The sequence below is a fragment of the Diceros bicornis genome, chromosome 25 (assembly GCF_020826845.1).
Source record: "Diceros bicornis minor isolate mBicDic1 chromosome 25, mDicBic1.mat.cur, whole genome shotgun sequence".
In the NCBI taxonomy this organism is placed as follows: Eukaryota; Metazoa; Chordata; class Mammalia; order Perissodactyla; family Rhinocerotidae; genus Diceros; species Diceros bicornis.
Window position 1 is genome coordinate 10,491,894 of NC_080764.1, and position 14,430 is coordinate 10,506,323.

Sequence of the window (14,430 nt, forward strand, 5' to 3'; positions counted from 1 at the left end):
TCCCTTCCTGTTCAGGGCTGTAGGCAGCACCCAGGGGACCCTGGCCATCAGTGCCCAGACACTTATTGGTTCTCCTCCTCTGGCTGTTCCAGGCTTCCCCAGGGCTCAGGGCTGCTTCCCCACCCTATAGCCCACGCTACACTGCCCTAGCCTGGCCCAGCCCTCACCGGTCCTTGAAGAAGCGCCTCAGACCAAACGCCACCAGCTTCAGCACAGCCTCCAGCACAAAGACAGTGGTGAACATGTAGTTGCAGTACTTGAGGGCTGTCTCCAGGGACTACAGGGAGCAAAGAGAAGCATGATCCAGGCCCTATGACCTGGCCCCCACCTTCCTCCAGACAGAATGTCTCTGCCTTTTAAGGGGAGAATTTAATCCATTCACATTTAGTGCAATAATTTTGTATCTGCCCTTATTCCTTCCATCTTACTTCATGTGCACTATTTATTTTACATTGGTATTTCCTCTTCCTTATTTCTGCTGGTTTGGTCCAGGTGCCCCTCTTTGGAGGCAGAACAGGGTAATGATTAATGGTAGTGGTTAAGAACCAGACTGCCTAGATTTGAATCCTGGCTCAGCACCTACTCCTTCTTCACTGTGCAACCTTGGGCAAGTCACTTGACTTCTCTGGGGCTTAGTTTTCCAATTTTTAAACTGGGGATGATAATAGTACCTCCCTCAGAAGGTTACTGTGAAAATTAAATGAGATAACAATCCAGGGCCAAACACAGAATACTTAGTAAATGTGAGCTATTATTATTCCATTTCTCCATGGTTAATTTGCAAGTTCTACAATTACTGTTCCATATTGCCAATGGTTGCCTTCCCCTTCCCTGCACTCATAATATTCCTCCCTTATCATTTAAAATAAGATATTAATTTCTCACCTGGAGGCTCTGCTCCCCTCTTCTTCCCCTCGACTCTAGTAAGTGGAGGCTTTGAGAATGAACTTGCCCCTACACGACCCTCACACACACTGCCTGCAACTAGCTGGGAACTAGCCACCCTCTCCTGCCCCAGAGTTTGCTCCCAATGGTCCTGCCAACCGGAATGCCCCTCCCCCAGTTCCATAAGCCCAGGTACTCGGAGAGCCCACATGGAGGCCTTGAATGCAAATCCAAGTTCCAGTCCTGGCTCCACTACTCACTGGCTGAGTAATTTGGGCATGTATTTAACCTCTCTGAGCCTCAGTTTCTTCATCTACAAAATCTGGAGAAACTACCCCCCAACCTTAGGGTTGCTATGAGAATTAGAGAGTTCATATCTGCAGCATGTCCTGTAAAGCACCATATTGAACACACCGCAGCCATTGTTACCCGTGTTCAAGGCCGGGCCCACTCACCAGGAACAAGTGGCTTTTCCCTTCCACTCATCTGTTCTACCAAACCCTGAGCTTCCTGGGCACAGGGCCCCGCATGGGTGCTGCTCAGATCCTGGCCCACTGGGTCCCTGGGGTGGGGTTCTGCTGAGGACCCAACCCCACCATGTGACCTCGGGCCGGGGCTGGGGCCGGGGCTCACCGTGGGCTGGTTGTAGTGCTCCAGGGACATGGTGACCACATTGAGGCAAATGATGAAGGTGATGAAGATGTCCAGGTAGTGGCTGGTGCACATGGAGTGGATGAGCAGCCGGGTGGGACAGTAAGTGGCATAGTAGGGCAGCCGCTGGGCCTCTACAGGGAGCACAGGGGTTGTAGCACAGACCACAGAGGGTTGGGGCGGAGCGAGCAACAGAGCACATGGAGGGAGAGGCAGAGGGGAGGAGGAAGCAAGGGGGAGAGATCCACCCCAGGCCCTGGGAGTCAGAGCCAGGTCCCCTTCACCCAGCCAGGGGGCCACAAGGGGAAGAGGTACGACGTGGGGGACAATGGCGAAGAGGAAGGACCCTGATTCTCCCATCTACCCCAAAAGTGCCCACAGCAGGGGCTCCAGGTCTGCTGGGGGGATGACGGGGTCCCACAGCTTAGGGCCAGGCGTCCAGGCTCTGCCTTTGCCCTCTGCCTGCACTGAGCTGCCAGGGCCTCATTCAGGTCGGCAGTGGGGTCACCATTAGAGTCCAGGTGGACACTAATAGGGGCTCAGGTCACTAGACAGGCAGACGCTGGGGGAAGGGGCAGGGCCAGGGGCACAGGGGGAGTATCCTTTGTTCCCTTCCAGCGCCAAAGGCCCAGAGGCTGGGGTCAGGCCCAGGACCAGGGGCAGTGGGCAGAGGAGGCCCAGGGCCGGGGGCCCCGCCCCCACGTCACCCACTCACTCCGGCGCTTCTTCTCCAGGCGCCGCAGCCGCTTCTCCTCGCGCCGCCGCGCCTCCTCGGCCTCCTGGTGCTGGCGGCACTTGTGGAAGTTCTCCACCACGACGCCCACAAACATGTTGAGCACGAAGAAGCTGACGATGAGCAGGAAGGAGATGAAGTAGAGCAGCATCCAGGGGTTGTGGTTAGGCACGGGCTGCAGGGAGCCAGACGGGGCTGAGGCAGGCTGCTCGGGCACCGCAAGGCCCACCGTGGGTAATTTGGGCTGAGCCTCAGGGCAGTGGAGGTGCTGACAGAGCCCACCTCCTAGGTGGCTGCGAGGTTTGAAGGAGGCAGCAGGTAGGAAGTGCCCACCCTTGCCTGGCACAAGTAAGGTGCTCAACAGAGTCCCTCCCCTTCCCTGCTCCAGCTGCTGCCTACCGGACACATATCTGTCTTCTTCTCACCCACCCATCCATCCATCTCCCCATCAACCCACTTATTCATCCATCAGCCCACCCATCTACCCATCCACCCATCCATCCATCTCTCCATCCATCCACTTATTCATCCATCTGCCCACCCATCTACCCATCCATTCATCCATCCATCCACTTATTCATCCATCTATCCACCCATCTATCCATCCATCCATCCATCCATCCACCCACCTATTCATCCATCTACCCATCATCCATCCGTCCATCCATCTATCCACTTATTCATCCATCTACCTATCATCTATCCATTTATCCATCTATCTATCCATCCATCCATCCATCCATCCATCCATCCACTTATTCATCCATCTAGCCAACATCCACCCATTTATCCATCTATCCATCCATCCATCCATTTATCCATCTATCCATCCATCTATCCATCCATCCATCCATCCATCCATCCACCTATCCATCCACTTATTCATCCGCCCACCCACCCATCCACTCATCCACCCACCCACCCACCCACCCATCCATCCATCCATCCACCTATTCATCCACCTACCCATCATCCATCATTTATCCATCTACCCATCCATCCATCCACTTATTCATACATCTGCCCACCCATGTATCTATCCATCCATCCATCCATCCATCCATCCATCCACTTATTCATCCACCCATCCATCCATCCATCCATCAGTCCGTCCACCCACCCACCCACTTATTCATCCATCCACCTATCATCCATCCATTTATCCATCTAACCATCCATCCATCCACTTATTCATCCATCTGCCCACCCACGTATCTATCCATCCATCCATCCATCCATCTATCCATCTACTTATTCATCCACCCACCCACCCATCCATCCATCCACTTATTCATCCACCCATCCATCCATCCATCCATCCGTCCACCCACCCACCCACTTATTCATCCATCCACCCATCATCCATCCATTTACCCATCTATCCATCCATCCATCCACTTATTCATACATCTGCCCACCCATGTATCTATCCATCCATCTATCCATCCATCTATCCATCTACTTATTCATCCACCCACCCACCCACCCATCCATCCATCCATCCACTTATTCATCCATCCACCCACCTATCCATCCACCCATCCACCCACCTATCCAAACCATCCATCCATCCACTTATTCATCCATTCAGAAACAAGGCAGGAAACAAGGCAGCCAGCAGAGGGGAGAGCACAGCCCTGGTGGAGATGGTGTGTGTGTGTGTTTGCTGGTGGGGTGGTGGGCAGGAGGGGTGAACAGACAAGGAAGTGGAGGAAGATGCCTCTAAGTGTTCTCATTTCCCTCGCAACCCCATCCCCACCTCCAGCTCCAGAGTCATACAGGGTAAGCCCCAGGAGGCTAAGAGTCAGAGGTCACTTACCCATGGCCCTGACTCCTTTACTGAGTGGGCCCTGTCCTGACCTAAAGCGCCTCCTTGTTCCCTCTCCCAAGGATCCCTCAGCCTGGACAGAGTCAATCCTGGTCAGCCATATGTCTTGCCTCAAGTCCCTGCCTAGCCCCAGAGGGACTCCTGCTCTCAGGAGATCTTAGGAGTGAGGGATCAGGCCTCCTCTCAGGCCCAGCCTCCTTTCTGACCCCTTCCACCTACCCCTACCCCAAATCCCTCCTCACCTAACAGCCCACAGGAAGCTCCCACGAGCAAACCTGATGGTGACACTCCCTTGCTATAACACCTTCACTGACTCCCATTGCCCTCAGATAAACTCCAGGCCCTGCGATGGCACACTCAGGGTCTTCCTGACCTTCCAGCCCTGCTTAACCTCCTCCACTCATCTGCCTCTCTCCTTTCACTTTCTAGGCCCAGCCCTCGACTCACGACTCCCTGAACACGTCACTCTCTCGCCTCAGGCCTGACCCTGCTCTGCCAACCAGCTCAGCCCCTCTTCTCCTCCTCCACTTGGTTCTCCCCTCACAAGTCTCTGCACCCCTCCAGGCAGGAGCAGGCTCAGAGTGCTCTCCCTGCAGAGTGGGGGACTCATTGAAGCAAATGGAACAATGACTTACGCTACTCAAGGAGCTGCCCTAATGGTGGAGGATTCAGGCCAGGAGCGCAAGGGGTGGGCTGTGGCTGACAGTGGGACACTGGGGCTGTGGGTCTTGCTGACACCAGTTGCAGACCACTGGGCTCCAAAGACACTGTGTCCCTCCCCACTGCCCAGGCCTGACCTGGCCCCAGCCATGCCCACCTGCTGGTCCACCGCGACAGCATCCAGTCCATTGTACATGATGTTCACCCAGCCGTCCTTGGAGGCCAGGACAAAGAGGGACATCAGGGCCTGGAAGACAGGGGAACAGGAGGCTATAGGGGTGATGGGCCTGGGCAGCTCAGGCTACATCTGCCCCCTCCTCAGCTCTCCATTTTTCTGCCTCTGGGAGGCAGAAGGACAAAGAGGCCTTCTTCACACTGAGGGCAGAGCTGTGCCCTCAACTGACAAACCTTTTCTGAGGACCTACTATGTGCCTCCCATATACCCTGCAGGTATTGCTGCAGGAGAAGGAGCACTGGACCAGGAGTCCTGGGTTCCAGTCTCAGCTCTGAAATTAACTGGGCAAGAAAATTCATGAGCTCTTGTCCTCTCACCCACAGAATGGAGCTAGTACTTAAGTGAATGCCTGCCAGGTTTGCTGGGAGGGTCAGCGGAGACTTTGAACTGAAAGGTTCCCAACAAAAATGAGGAGCCCTGCCACCATCACCCCAAGCTTGCCTCTAGCATCTGAAAACAGGAGCTCATGAGAGAAGTCAGGAGCCCTGGGTCACAGCCCAAGCCCTGCCACTCACTGGCTGTGTGACTTGGGGCAAGTTCCTCATTGTCTCTGGAAATGGCAATAATCATCCTCACCAATGTGAGATTTTGAAATGGAGGTGACCCCCAGGAGACAGCCAGCCAAGGCTCCTACACAGACTGCCAAAGCATCCTCGTGTCCCTTCAACGGGACTACGGGCTGGTCCTACAGCACCCAGCACAGAGCCTTGCACACAGCTGGCGCTGAGTAAAGGCTTTATGAGCAGGACTGAACTGGTGCCACCCTTGCAGAGCCCAGGTGTGCTGGCAGTTAGTGGGTTCACAAAGGGTCCCAGACCACCAGAGGCTGACCAGAGGTCACACACCCTAATCCAGAAGCCCCTCCTCCTCCTCTGCTCCACCACACCTGTTCATTTGCTGTAACCCAGGGCCCTGGGCCAGGCAGTGGGGCTCTGGGGTGGGTCTCCTGACCTGTACCGGCCCCTCCTTCCCACCCATCCAGGGCACAGAGCCTTCCTCTTCCCTTCCAGGTGGGAATGGTGCTGAGGGCTGCCCAGAAAGGGCTGAGGCCCAGGAGCAGGTCAGGGCAGGAGCACAGAGGGAGCCCTCCCTGCCAGGGGGGCACATGCAGCCCTCAGGTGCCAAGGGGCAAATGTCCCACGAGCCCTTGGGTCACAGAGGCCTGAAGTACAGAGAGCCTGGGGCTGGGAATCACAGACATGCTGTCAAGTCCCCATTGACATATGAGGACACTGAAGCACAGAGAGGGAATGGAACTTGCCTGAGGGCACACAGCTGGTAAGCAGCCCAGCAAGGAATCAAAGGCTCTGGGCCGTGCTGTAACCCCCATATGGCTGCGTGCTGAGGGCCGTGCTGTAACCCCCATATGGCTGCGTGCTGAGGGCCGTGCTGTAACCCCCATATGGCTGCGTGCTGAGGGCCGTGCTGTAACCCCCATATGGCTGCGTGCTGAGAACACCCTACTTAGGGGTCCAGGGGCCAGCCTGGCAGAAAGCATGCCCAGAAAGGGAGAGAGCTGGGGATGCTCCAAGGGAGCCAGGGCCTGGGCCTGGCCCTGAGGTCAGGGGGTCAGGACTAAGCTCATAAAAGGCCTCCACTGGCTTTCCGTCAGCTTCTTGGAACATCTTGTTTTAAAACTTCTGTTTTACCACCCATTGAGTTGTTAACAACCTGAAAATGCACTGCTTCTGGAGACTGGAGGGTACGAGGGAGTGCCTGTCCCAGTTCCTGACTCCCTTTCCCTGGCCACTCGCTGCCCCTCTACGACCCCATGGCTTCTCTCCCAGCGGCATGGGGAGTGGGATCTCTGGTCACGTGGGGTGGCGGGGCTGGAGGATCCCCAGCAGAGGGGTGGGGCCTGGGCCCTGGGCCACACAGACCTGGATCTACTCTCTGTGTGTGACCTGGAGAAGGCACCCCCCCTCTGGTCATACCTAGCTGCCTGAAATCCTTCAAGAAATGGAGCAGCTCTGAGGAGGGGGGCAAGGCTCTTTGGAAACAGCCAGCTAGGGGTCATCCGGGGCACTACCCAGATGGGTCAAGTCTGGCAGGCCCCCGGGAAACAGGACCAGGGGCAAGACAGGAACTGGGCAGGGGCCTGCCTGCAACTGGAATGGAGAGCAGAGAAGATGGGAAACCCGGCCGGGGCCCAGGACCTGATACACTTTCATCTCTACCACAGCCTGCCTGGTGGGCTGTAACATCCCCACTTTACAGAGGAGGAAACTGAGGCTCAGAGAGGCCACACCTCCTGTGAGTGGTAGAGCTGGGCTCACACCATGTCTGGCTGACTCTAAAACTCCCGCCAGGGCCCCTGGGTGGAGGGTGGGGGACCGCACACTGTCCACTGAAGCACCTGCTAAGCGCCAGGCGCCTGGGGGACACCCTGCACTCAGGATCACTAAGCCTCATGCTCCCTCTGAGGTCAGCGCTATCCCTCCCCATTTTGCAGAAGAGGAAACTGAGGCTTGGAAAAGAGAAGCCCTGGCAGGGCAGGACTGCAGCCTGGTCTGTAAACCCAGGGCCGCTGGCACCGAAGAGCTGTCACCCTGCACTGGCGTGGGTCAAGTCAGGGGTGGCGGGCGGCGCTCACCTGGCCCAGGTTGTCGAAGTTGTACTTGTGATGGACCCAGCGGTAGTTGGCGGCCACGCAGTCAGAGCGGTTGGTGATGTTGCGGGTGTCCACGCCCAGACAGTGGTAGAACTTGCCCTTGAAGAGCTGGGGGGAAGGGACACGGGGTTGGGGACTGTCTTGCCAAAGCTCCTGGGGGTGGGGGTGGGGTGCAAATCAGAAGAGGACCCGCCCCTCGGGGGGCACTTGCTCTGTGCACAGCTTGGGCCCAGCACTGACCATACATCTCAGCAAGTCCCCCAACACGAGGTGGGGGTACTCTCATCCCATCTCCCAGACGGTGAAACAGGCCCAGTGGTGTCAGGAAATTTTCCCAAAGTCCTCTGAGGTTTAGGAAGGGCAGAGCCAAGGCTCGCATCCCCGTCTGTCTGACTCCCAGGCTCTTCCACAGACTCTGAGATCAGACCCCAGGATCCACACTGGGGCTTTGGGCAGGGACCCCATGGGGGAGAGTTGCCTGCATATACCCAAGGGAGAGAGAGAGAAGTAAAGGGACGCTCTCCAGGGACCCAAGCTCTCTCCACGTCAACTGCCTGGACAGGGCAGGGCCACTGTCCCCACAGGGTCCACATCAAGGCCCTCCTGCCCTGGCGGCTCCTCTGTGGATCTCTCAGCAACCCCAAAGGACACCTGTGCCTGAGGTCCCTCCCCAGCTACAGCCCCAAACACAGGACCAGGCGAGGAGCCCCGGGGCCTCAGTGCAGGGCTGACAGTACACAGGAAGGGTCTCGGCAGCAGCTCAGACCCCAGAGGACCCTGGTCGTTCTGGCCACCCCCCTCCCCGTCACACACTTTATGATCCGCCCACTCCACCCCATCCAGCCCTGAGACCCCATCCCATTCCTGGGCTGGGCTCCAAACCAAAATCCAAGTTAGCTCCAGCCCCTGCCTGTGTCAGAGACCCTCCACGTTCCCTAGCCCCTAGGAGCCAAGCCTCAACTCCTTGGCTGCCACTCCAGGTCTTTCCTCACTTGGCCCAGCTCATCTCCCTATGCCAGCCATAGCTCCCAGGCTCTCACCCCAAACATGCCCTGCTTGGTCCCATCTCTACACATGTGCCCATCCTCCCCTGAAACAACCCCCACCCCCCACCATGAACTGTGGAAATCACTGCTCTTTCAAGGCCCAGGGCAAAGGCCACTTCCTTCAAGGTGCTTTCCCCCTTGCCCCCAGCCCAGCCCTGTGTTCCTGTGTAGCTCGGACCCCTGTGATCCCATTTAGCCAGACTGCCTTGCGCTCAGACATTTGTGTCTGTCTCCCTCCCTGGACTGTGAGCTCGCTGCCGGCAGGGACCATGGCTGCTCTACCAGGGCCACCTGGGACCCCAGGTCGGCTGGCATGAGGCCGGGAGAATTGGGCAGGAGTTTAGAGTCTCTTCCCCGACCCTGGGGCCCGCCCCACCGCGTGCCCAGCCTGGACGCCCCTCACCTGCACCCCCAGGATGCCGAAGATAATGAAGAAGGCACAGCAAATGAGGACAATGTTGCCGATGGGCTTGAGGGAGGAGATGAGTGTCTCCACCACCAGCTTCAGGCCAGGTGCCCGGCTGATGACACTGTGGCAGGGAAGGGGCAGGGGCACAGTGAGCCCATGGCCAGGCCCCCAGGTGTGAGGACAGGGGCAGGCAACACAGAGAAGGCCAGGCAACCTCAGATTTTAGCAGAACAGGTGGTGAGAACCCCCAGGTCCCAGATCTGTAGGCACAGCAGGCACTGTGCCCTCACCCACACCCCTGGGGGTCCACACTACACCCTTGTCTGGAGCCTGAGGCCCAGAGACTGCAGTGAGCCACCCAGGGACGCACGGAAAGTGGGTAGCAGTCCTGGGGGCCACCTTTGGCCTCGGCCTTCCAGCGCGCGCGGGCGCGCACATGCACACACACACACACACACACACACACACACACACACACACACGGGCTCCAGGCTCCTCCCCCAGGACCAGCACCCACAGCCCAGGCCCTGGCTCCGCTCAGCCGGTGCCTGACACCTGCTATGGAAGGACTGAGTGGGTGGGGAGCCGGAGTGAGGGGTCCACTTAGACCCAGGGGGCTTCCCTGGACAGTGCAGGATTGCTCCATCCGAAGGGGACAGGTCCTCACCGCAGGGGGCGAAGGGTGCGCAGGAGCCGCAAGACCCGGAGGACCCCCAGGATCTTGGCTCCCCCGGCAGAGGCCACGGACACCACGATGTCGATGATTGACACGAAGACGAGGAAGCCGTCCAGCACGTTCCAGCTGCTGCGCAGGTACGCCTCCTCGCCGAAGTACAGGCCCAGCGAGACCACCTGGGGGCGGGGCGATGGGCGCGGTCAGCCGGTCTCCGCGGGAGGGGCGGGGCAGTGTGGCTGACGGTAGGCCGGCCTCGGTGAGGGGGCGGGGCGACGTCAGGGCCCTGTGGGCGGCCCTGTTCGGTTCGCCCCTGGGGGGGAGGGAGACCTGGGGGTCGGGGGAGGGGTGACAGACGGGGCGGGGTCGGGCAGGGGACCCGGGCCTGGGCTCCCCCTCCGAGGGCCAGCGATAGCCGGGGGCGGGGCGGGGTCAGGGCCCAGCGGTCGGCCCTGTTCGGTTCTCCCCGCACATCTGGCAAACCTCATTCAAAGCCACGCGCTCAGGAAGCGTCCCGGACGGAATCCCTTCCCTGTGCCCCAGCCCTCCAGCAGGTACCTCTGCTACACTGTAAATGTTTCCCCGCATTCGCCTTTCTGCCGGGTTGTGAGCTCCTGGAGAGCGGGGACTTGGCTGATCCTCCCCTCCCCTGTCCCCCGTCCCGGGAGCCCAGGGGATGGCACCAGGGGTTGGGCCTCCGGGGCCTCCTGTGGAATGTCACTGATGGGCAGGTGAGTGACAAGCTGAGGGAGGGGCACGCCAGGGTCAGGCACCAACCCCCCCCCCACACACACACACAGCTGGGAGTGGAAGAGGTCCCAGGTGAAGCTGGGAGCTACCTTCAGCGTCATCTCGCCCACGAAGATGGCTGTGAAGATGTAGTTGGACACCGTGAGGAAGATGCGTTCCTGAAAGACCAGGAGATTCCATGGGCCCAGGGGCTCCCAGAACTGCCTGGCCACCTGGCAGCCATCCAGGAGAGGCTGCCACTTCACAGCCCAAGGAGGCTGTTCCCCTCCCCGGAGGCAAGCTCCCTGCCACACCTCTCTCAATCATGTTGGGCCCTGGCACACTGTCCCATAGCAGGCCCTGGTGGTCTGCCCCTCTGCCTTGTCCCTTGCCCTGCCCGAAGCCTGCAGCCACTCACAGTGCTTCCAGCCTCGATCTGGGGCCGCTCCAGGGCGATGGTGATGCAGTTGAGGAAGATGAAGGCCAGGACGACATAGTCGAAGAGCTTGTGGGCAATGATGGTCTGACACAGGACCCGGAACCTGGGCAGGGGTGGGCGGGGGTCCACATGAGTGTCGGTTTGCCCCTCACCACGGCCAGGAGGAAGGCAGAGGGACCAGGCACACATAGGGGCCAGGATGGCCTAGAGGAAGCTGGCCCTGCTCTTCTTCTCTGGCCACACAACAGGTGGTGACTTCACATCTGCCCAGGGTGCCCATTTGGAGCCGCCTCCCCGACCACACACCCACAGCAGCTCCTGGTGCCACAGGATGACGGGCACCCAGCTGGCCCTGGCACTCAAGGCCTTCCCACTCTGGTCCAAATACCGGAGCCTTGTCCTCCAGCCACTCGGACACATGTTGCCTGATGCCCTCAGCTTCTGCCCCCAGGTCTTTCCTCCGGCTGCTCCCTCACCTGGACCCCCCCCCCCACATCTTCACAACCCCTGCATCACCTCCTGGAACGCTGTCTGCCTCCAAGGTCCACAAAGGCCTCCTCCCCCAGGAAGCCCTCTGATCCACCCACCAGACATGAGCACCCCAGGTCACTGGAGGATTCGTTCAACCTAGTGCCCAGCACAGGAATGGCCTAGACTAGGGGTGATGCCCAGGAAAGCCCCCACACCAACACTCCCCCTCCCCTGAGACCCTTCACCACTGGGGTATGGGGGACCCTCCACCAATGGCCTTTCGTGTTTTGGTAGAACTCTCTCCCTCCCCGACATGTCAACTTCCTACTCCAACCTCGCCCCCAGCCTGGCCCTGCCCACCTGTTCTGTGGGGAGAAGAGGTAGACAGACCAGTCCTCGCGGACTTCACACCAGTCGGGTTTGTAGACGTCAATCATCTTCCGGACGCGGAAGCACAGAGTCTGGCGAGGGGAGGATGGGGGACAGGCGGGTCAGAGCTGCGCAGAGCTCCCAACTGTCCCCGCAAAACCAGAACCCTTGCCCCACCAAGGGCAGGCCTGGAGGGCTTCTGCCCCAGGGGTGGGCCCAGCTCGGGTGTGGGCAGTGCCGGCCCCGCCCCCTGCTCCCCACCTAAAGCCCTCCCCTTGGCCACGCCCCTCGGCCCCTCCCCTTCGGCCCTAGCGGATCCTCTCCGGGTCCCCTCGGCCGGACCCCTAGAGCCCGCCGCACTCACGTAGTCGATCTCCTCCTCGTCCTCGCCGCGGTCCCGGCGGTCGTCCATCTTCGTGAAGACGTCCTTGGCGATGCTGGGCATCCTGCCATTGCAGTCCTCGTGCCCAGGGGCCGGGCCCGCCGCCCTCCAGGCCGCCCGCGGGTGGGCGCCCACGGCGGGCACCAGCTCCGCCAGGTCCACCGAGTCTCTGGTGTCGAGGGACAGTGTGCGGCGGTGGTGGCGGTGACGGTGCGCCGGGTGGGGGCCGTGATGCGCGTGGTGGGCGTGCGGGGCGTGCAGGGGCGCGGCCCGCGGGGGCCCCTCGTCCCGGGCGCCCTCGCAGGCCCGGGCCCCGCCGCCGCGCTCCCCCGAGAGCAGGGACTCGTGCTCGGCCGACGGCGGCCTGTGCTTGAGGCTGTTCCAGCTGGAGCGGCGGCCGGCCCAGGCCCCGCTGCGGCCCCATGGCCCGTGGTAGGAGCTCCGGGAGCTGGACTGGGAGGAAGCCGGGCTCCTGTCAGTGCCGGCCGCAACCCTGGGCTGTGACTGAAGGCAGCCTGCACGCCCGCTGAGGCCCGAGAGGGCCACCCGCCTGGCCAGTGGGTGACAGAATGGGCTAGACCCCAGGGGTCCTCTCCCCGCCCGGCCTCTCACTCCAGCCACATCTGTGGACCTGTGGGTATGTCCACAGTGTGCTTACATTGGTTCCTGCCACCTCACTTCCCCTGAGAAAGGTACAGGAAGTTAGGGCAGCTCCTCATTTTAGAGGGAAGGAACAGGCTCAGAGAAGGGCTGTAGCTTGCTCGTTGTCACACAGCTTGGAAGTGGCAGAGGCTGGATTCAAGCTCAAGTCTGCCTGACCCCAAAGCCCAGCTCTTTACCCTACACATTGCTGCTAAGACGAAAATCTAGTTCTCTACACCAGACCCACTGGCACTATTCATTCATTCATTCACTCATTCATTCATTCACTCATTCATTCCTTGTTGCCAGATCCTGCCCTGGGCACCCAGGAATGCAACAGACATGGTCCCTGCCTGGTTCTGGCTGGATAGTCTGGTGTCTTAAGCCTGGGTACCAGGTTGAGGCTGGACTAACAGGCACTTCTGCCCAGGGTCCCTCGACACACACCCCAGCAGGGAGCAGCCATCCAGAGCACCCCACAAAAACTCACCAGGGAGCGCTGGTCATAGCTCACCCTCCCCAGGGACATGACACTGCTCTTGCGGGAACCGAGGGCCACCAGCATGGGGTCCGGCTGCAGCGAGAGGCGGGGGGCAGGTGCCACAGCCCCAGCAGGGCCCAGGTGTCCACCCAGAGGAAGGTTGGGGTCTAGATGCCCATTGGGGGTCAAGGAAATTGGGCAGAGCTTGGGATCTGGAGGGGTGGGATGGAGACAAAGGGAGGGCAGACAGACAGACAGAACAAGAGCAAAAGAAGCCATGAGATACAGAAAGAGACATGGACAGTAACGGAAATGGAGAGTTTTTCTGGGGAGACCTCCTCCACCAGGAAGTCTTCCTGGTTGGACGCCATCACATGTGCCTCCCCTCCACCCCACCTGCAGGGCTCTCAGCTTTATTTTTGGATGAGTGGGTCCCCTGCCTTCTGTGTTCAGGGACAGCCCCGAGCTTCACCCAGCATGGGAACCTCACTCCCATGCCCACTGCAGGAAGCAAGGCAGAGACTGTCCAGCCCAGTTACCGAGAAGCACACAGCATGGGTTGGGGAGGTTCCAAGCTGCCCAGTAGTGACAGACAGGACCAGAACCCAGGTGTCCCGAGGCCCGAGGCTCTTCCCAACAGGCCACACCATGTGGAGGGTGAGGGTGGGCTGCAGCTACCCCTGTGGCTGGAATTCAGGAGGGCCATGAATGTCACAGACCTCTTTTTGGATTTAACATGTCTTTCAATTATGAATGTAAACAACCAACCACAGAGAATTGGCAGTCCTGGAGCCTGGGCTGGAGGGAAAGCCAGACGCTGTGCCCTTTGCCCACCTGGGTCTCGGGGGACGGGTCCTGGCCCCCGGGGGCCAGTGGAGGTCTGCTTACCTCCACCGCCTTCCAGGCCCTCCTGGAGCTTGTCGAACTCCTCCATGTGGGACGAGCTCTGGTCCTCGTCTGAGCAGGAGCGATTGGCGTCACCCTGGGAGACCATCCCTCACGTTGGAATGTAAGTCAGCTCAGGCCTTCCCTCCCTCCTGAATTTTTCAATGGGTGTTTTCACCCCCATTTTACAGATGGGGGAACTGAGGCTCAGAAAAGGGAAGTAAGAAGCTAACGAGGATCTAGGCCACAAACCCAAATCTACCTGACTGCAAATGTCCCCACTGCCTCAAGGAATGGAGGA

General features: G+C 59.5%; 1 protein-coding gene across 1 annotated transcript in view; it reads right to left on the reverse strand.

Annotated features, from left to right (window-relative positions):
- The window catches only part of CACNA1I (calcium voltage-gated channel subunit alpha1 I), a 105,172-nt gene that overhangs the window by 13,293 nt on the left and 77,449 nt on the right, over positions 1-14,430 (reverse strand). Inside the window, exons 14-26 of the mRNA XM_058568321.1 lie at positions 14,133-14,226; positions 13,254-13,456; positions 12,104-12,574; positions 11,731-11,831; positions 10,879-11,002; positions 10,571-10,639; positions 9,726-9,910; positions 9,053-9,179; positions 7,586-7,711; positions 4,915-5,004; positions 2,252-2,444; positions 1,519-1,670; positions 168-277 (exon numbers count right to left, since the gene is read on the reverse strand). Coding sequence (XP_058424304.1) covers positions 168-277; positions 1,519-1,670; positions 2,252-2,444; positions 4,915-5,004; positions 7,586-7,711; positions 9,053-9,179; positions 9,726-9,910; positions 10,571-10,639; positions 10,879-11,002; positions 11,731-11,831; positions 12,104-12,574; positions 13,254-13,456; positions 14,133-14,226 — 2,045 coding nt within the window. The remainder of the gene's footprint in view (positions 1-167; positions 278-1,518; positions 1,671-2,251; positions 2,445-4,914; positions 5,005-7,585; positions 7,712-9,052; positions 9,180-9,725; positions 9,911-10,570; positions 10,640-10,878; positions 11,003-11,730; positions 11,832-12,103; positions 12,575-13,253; positions 13,457-14,132; positions 14,227-14,430) is intronic.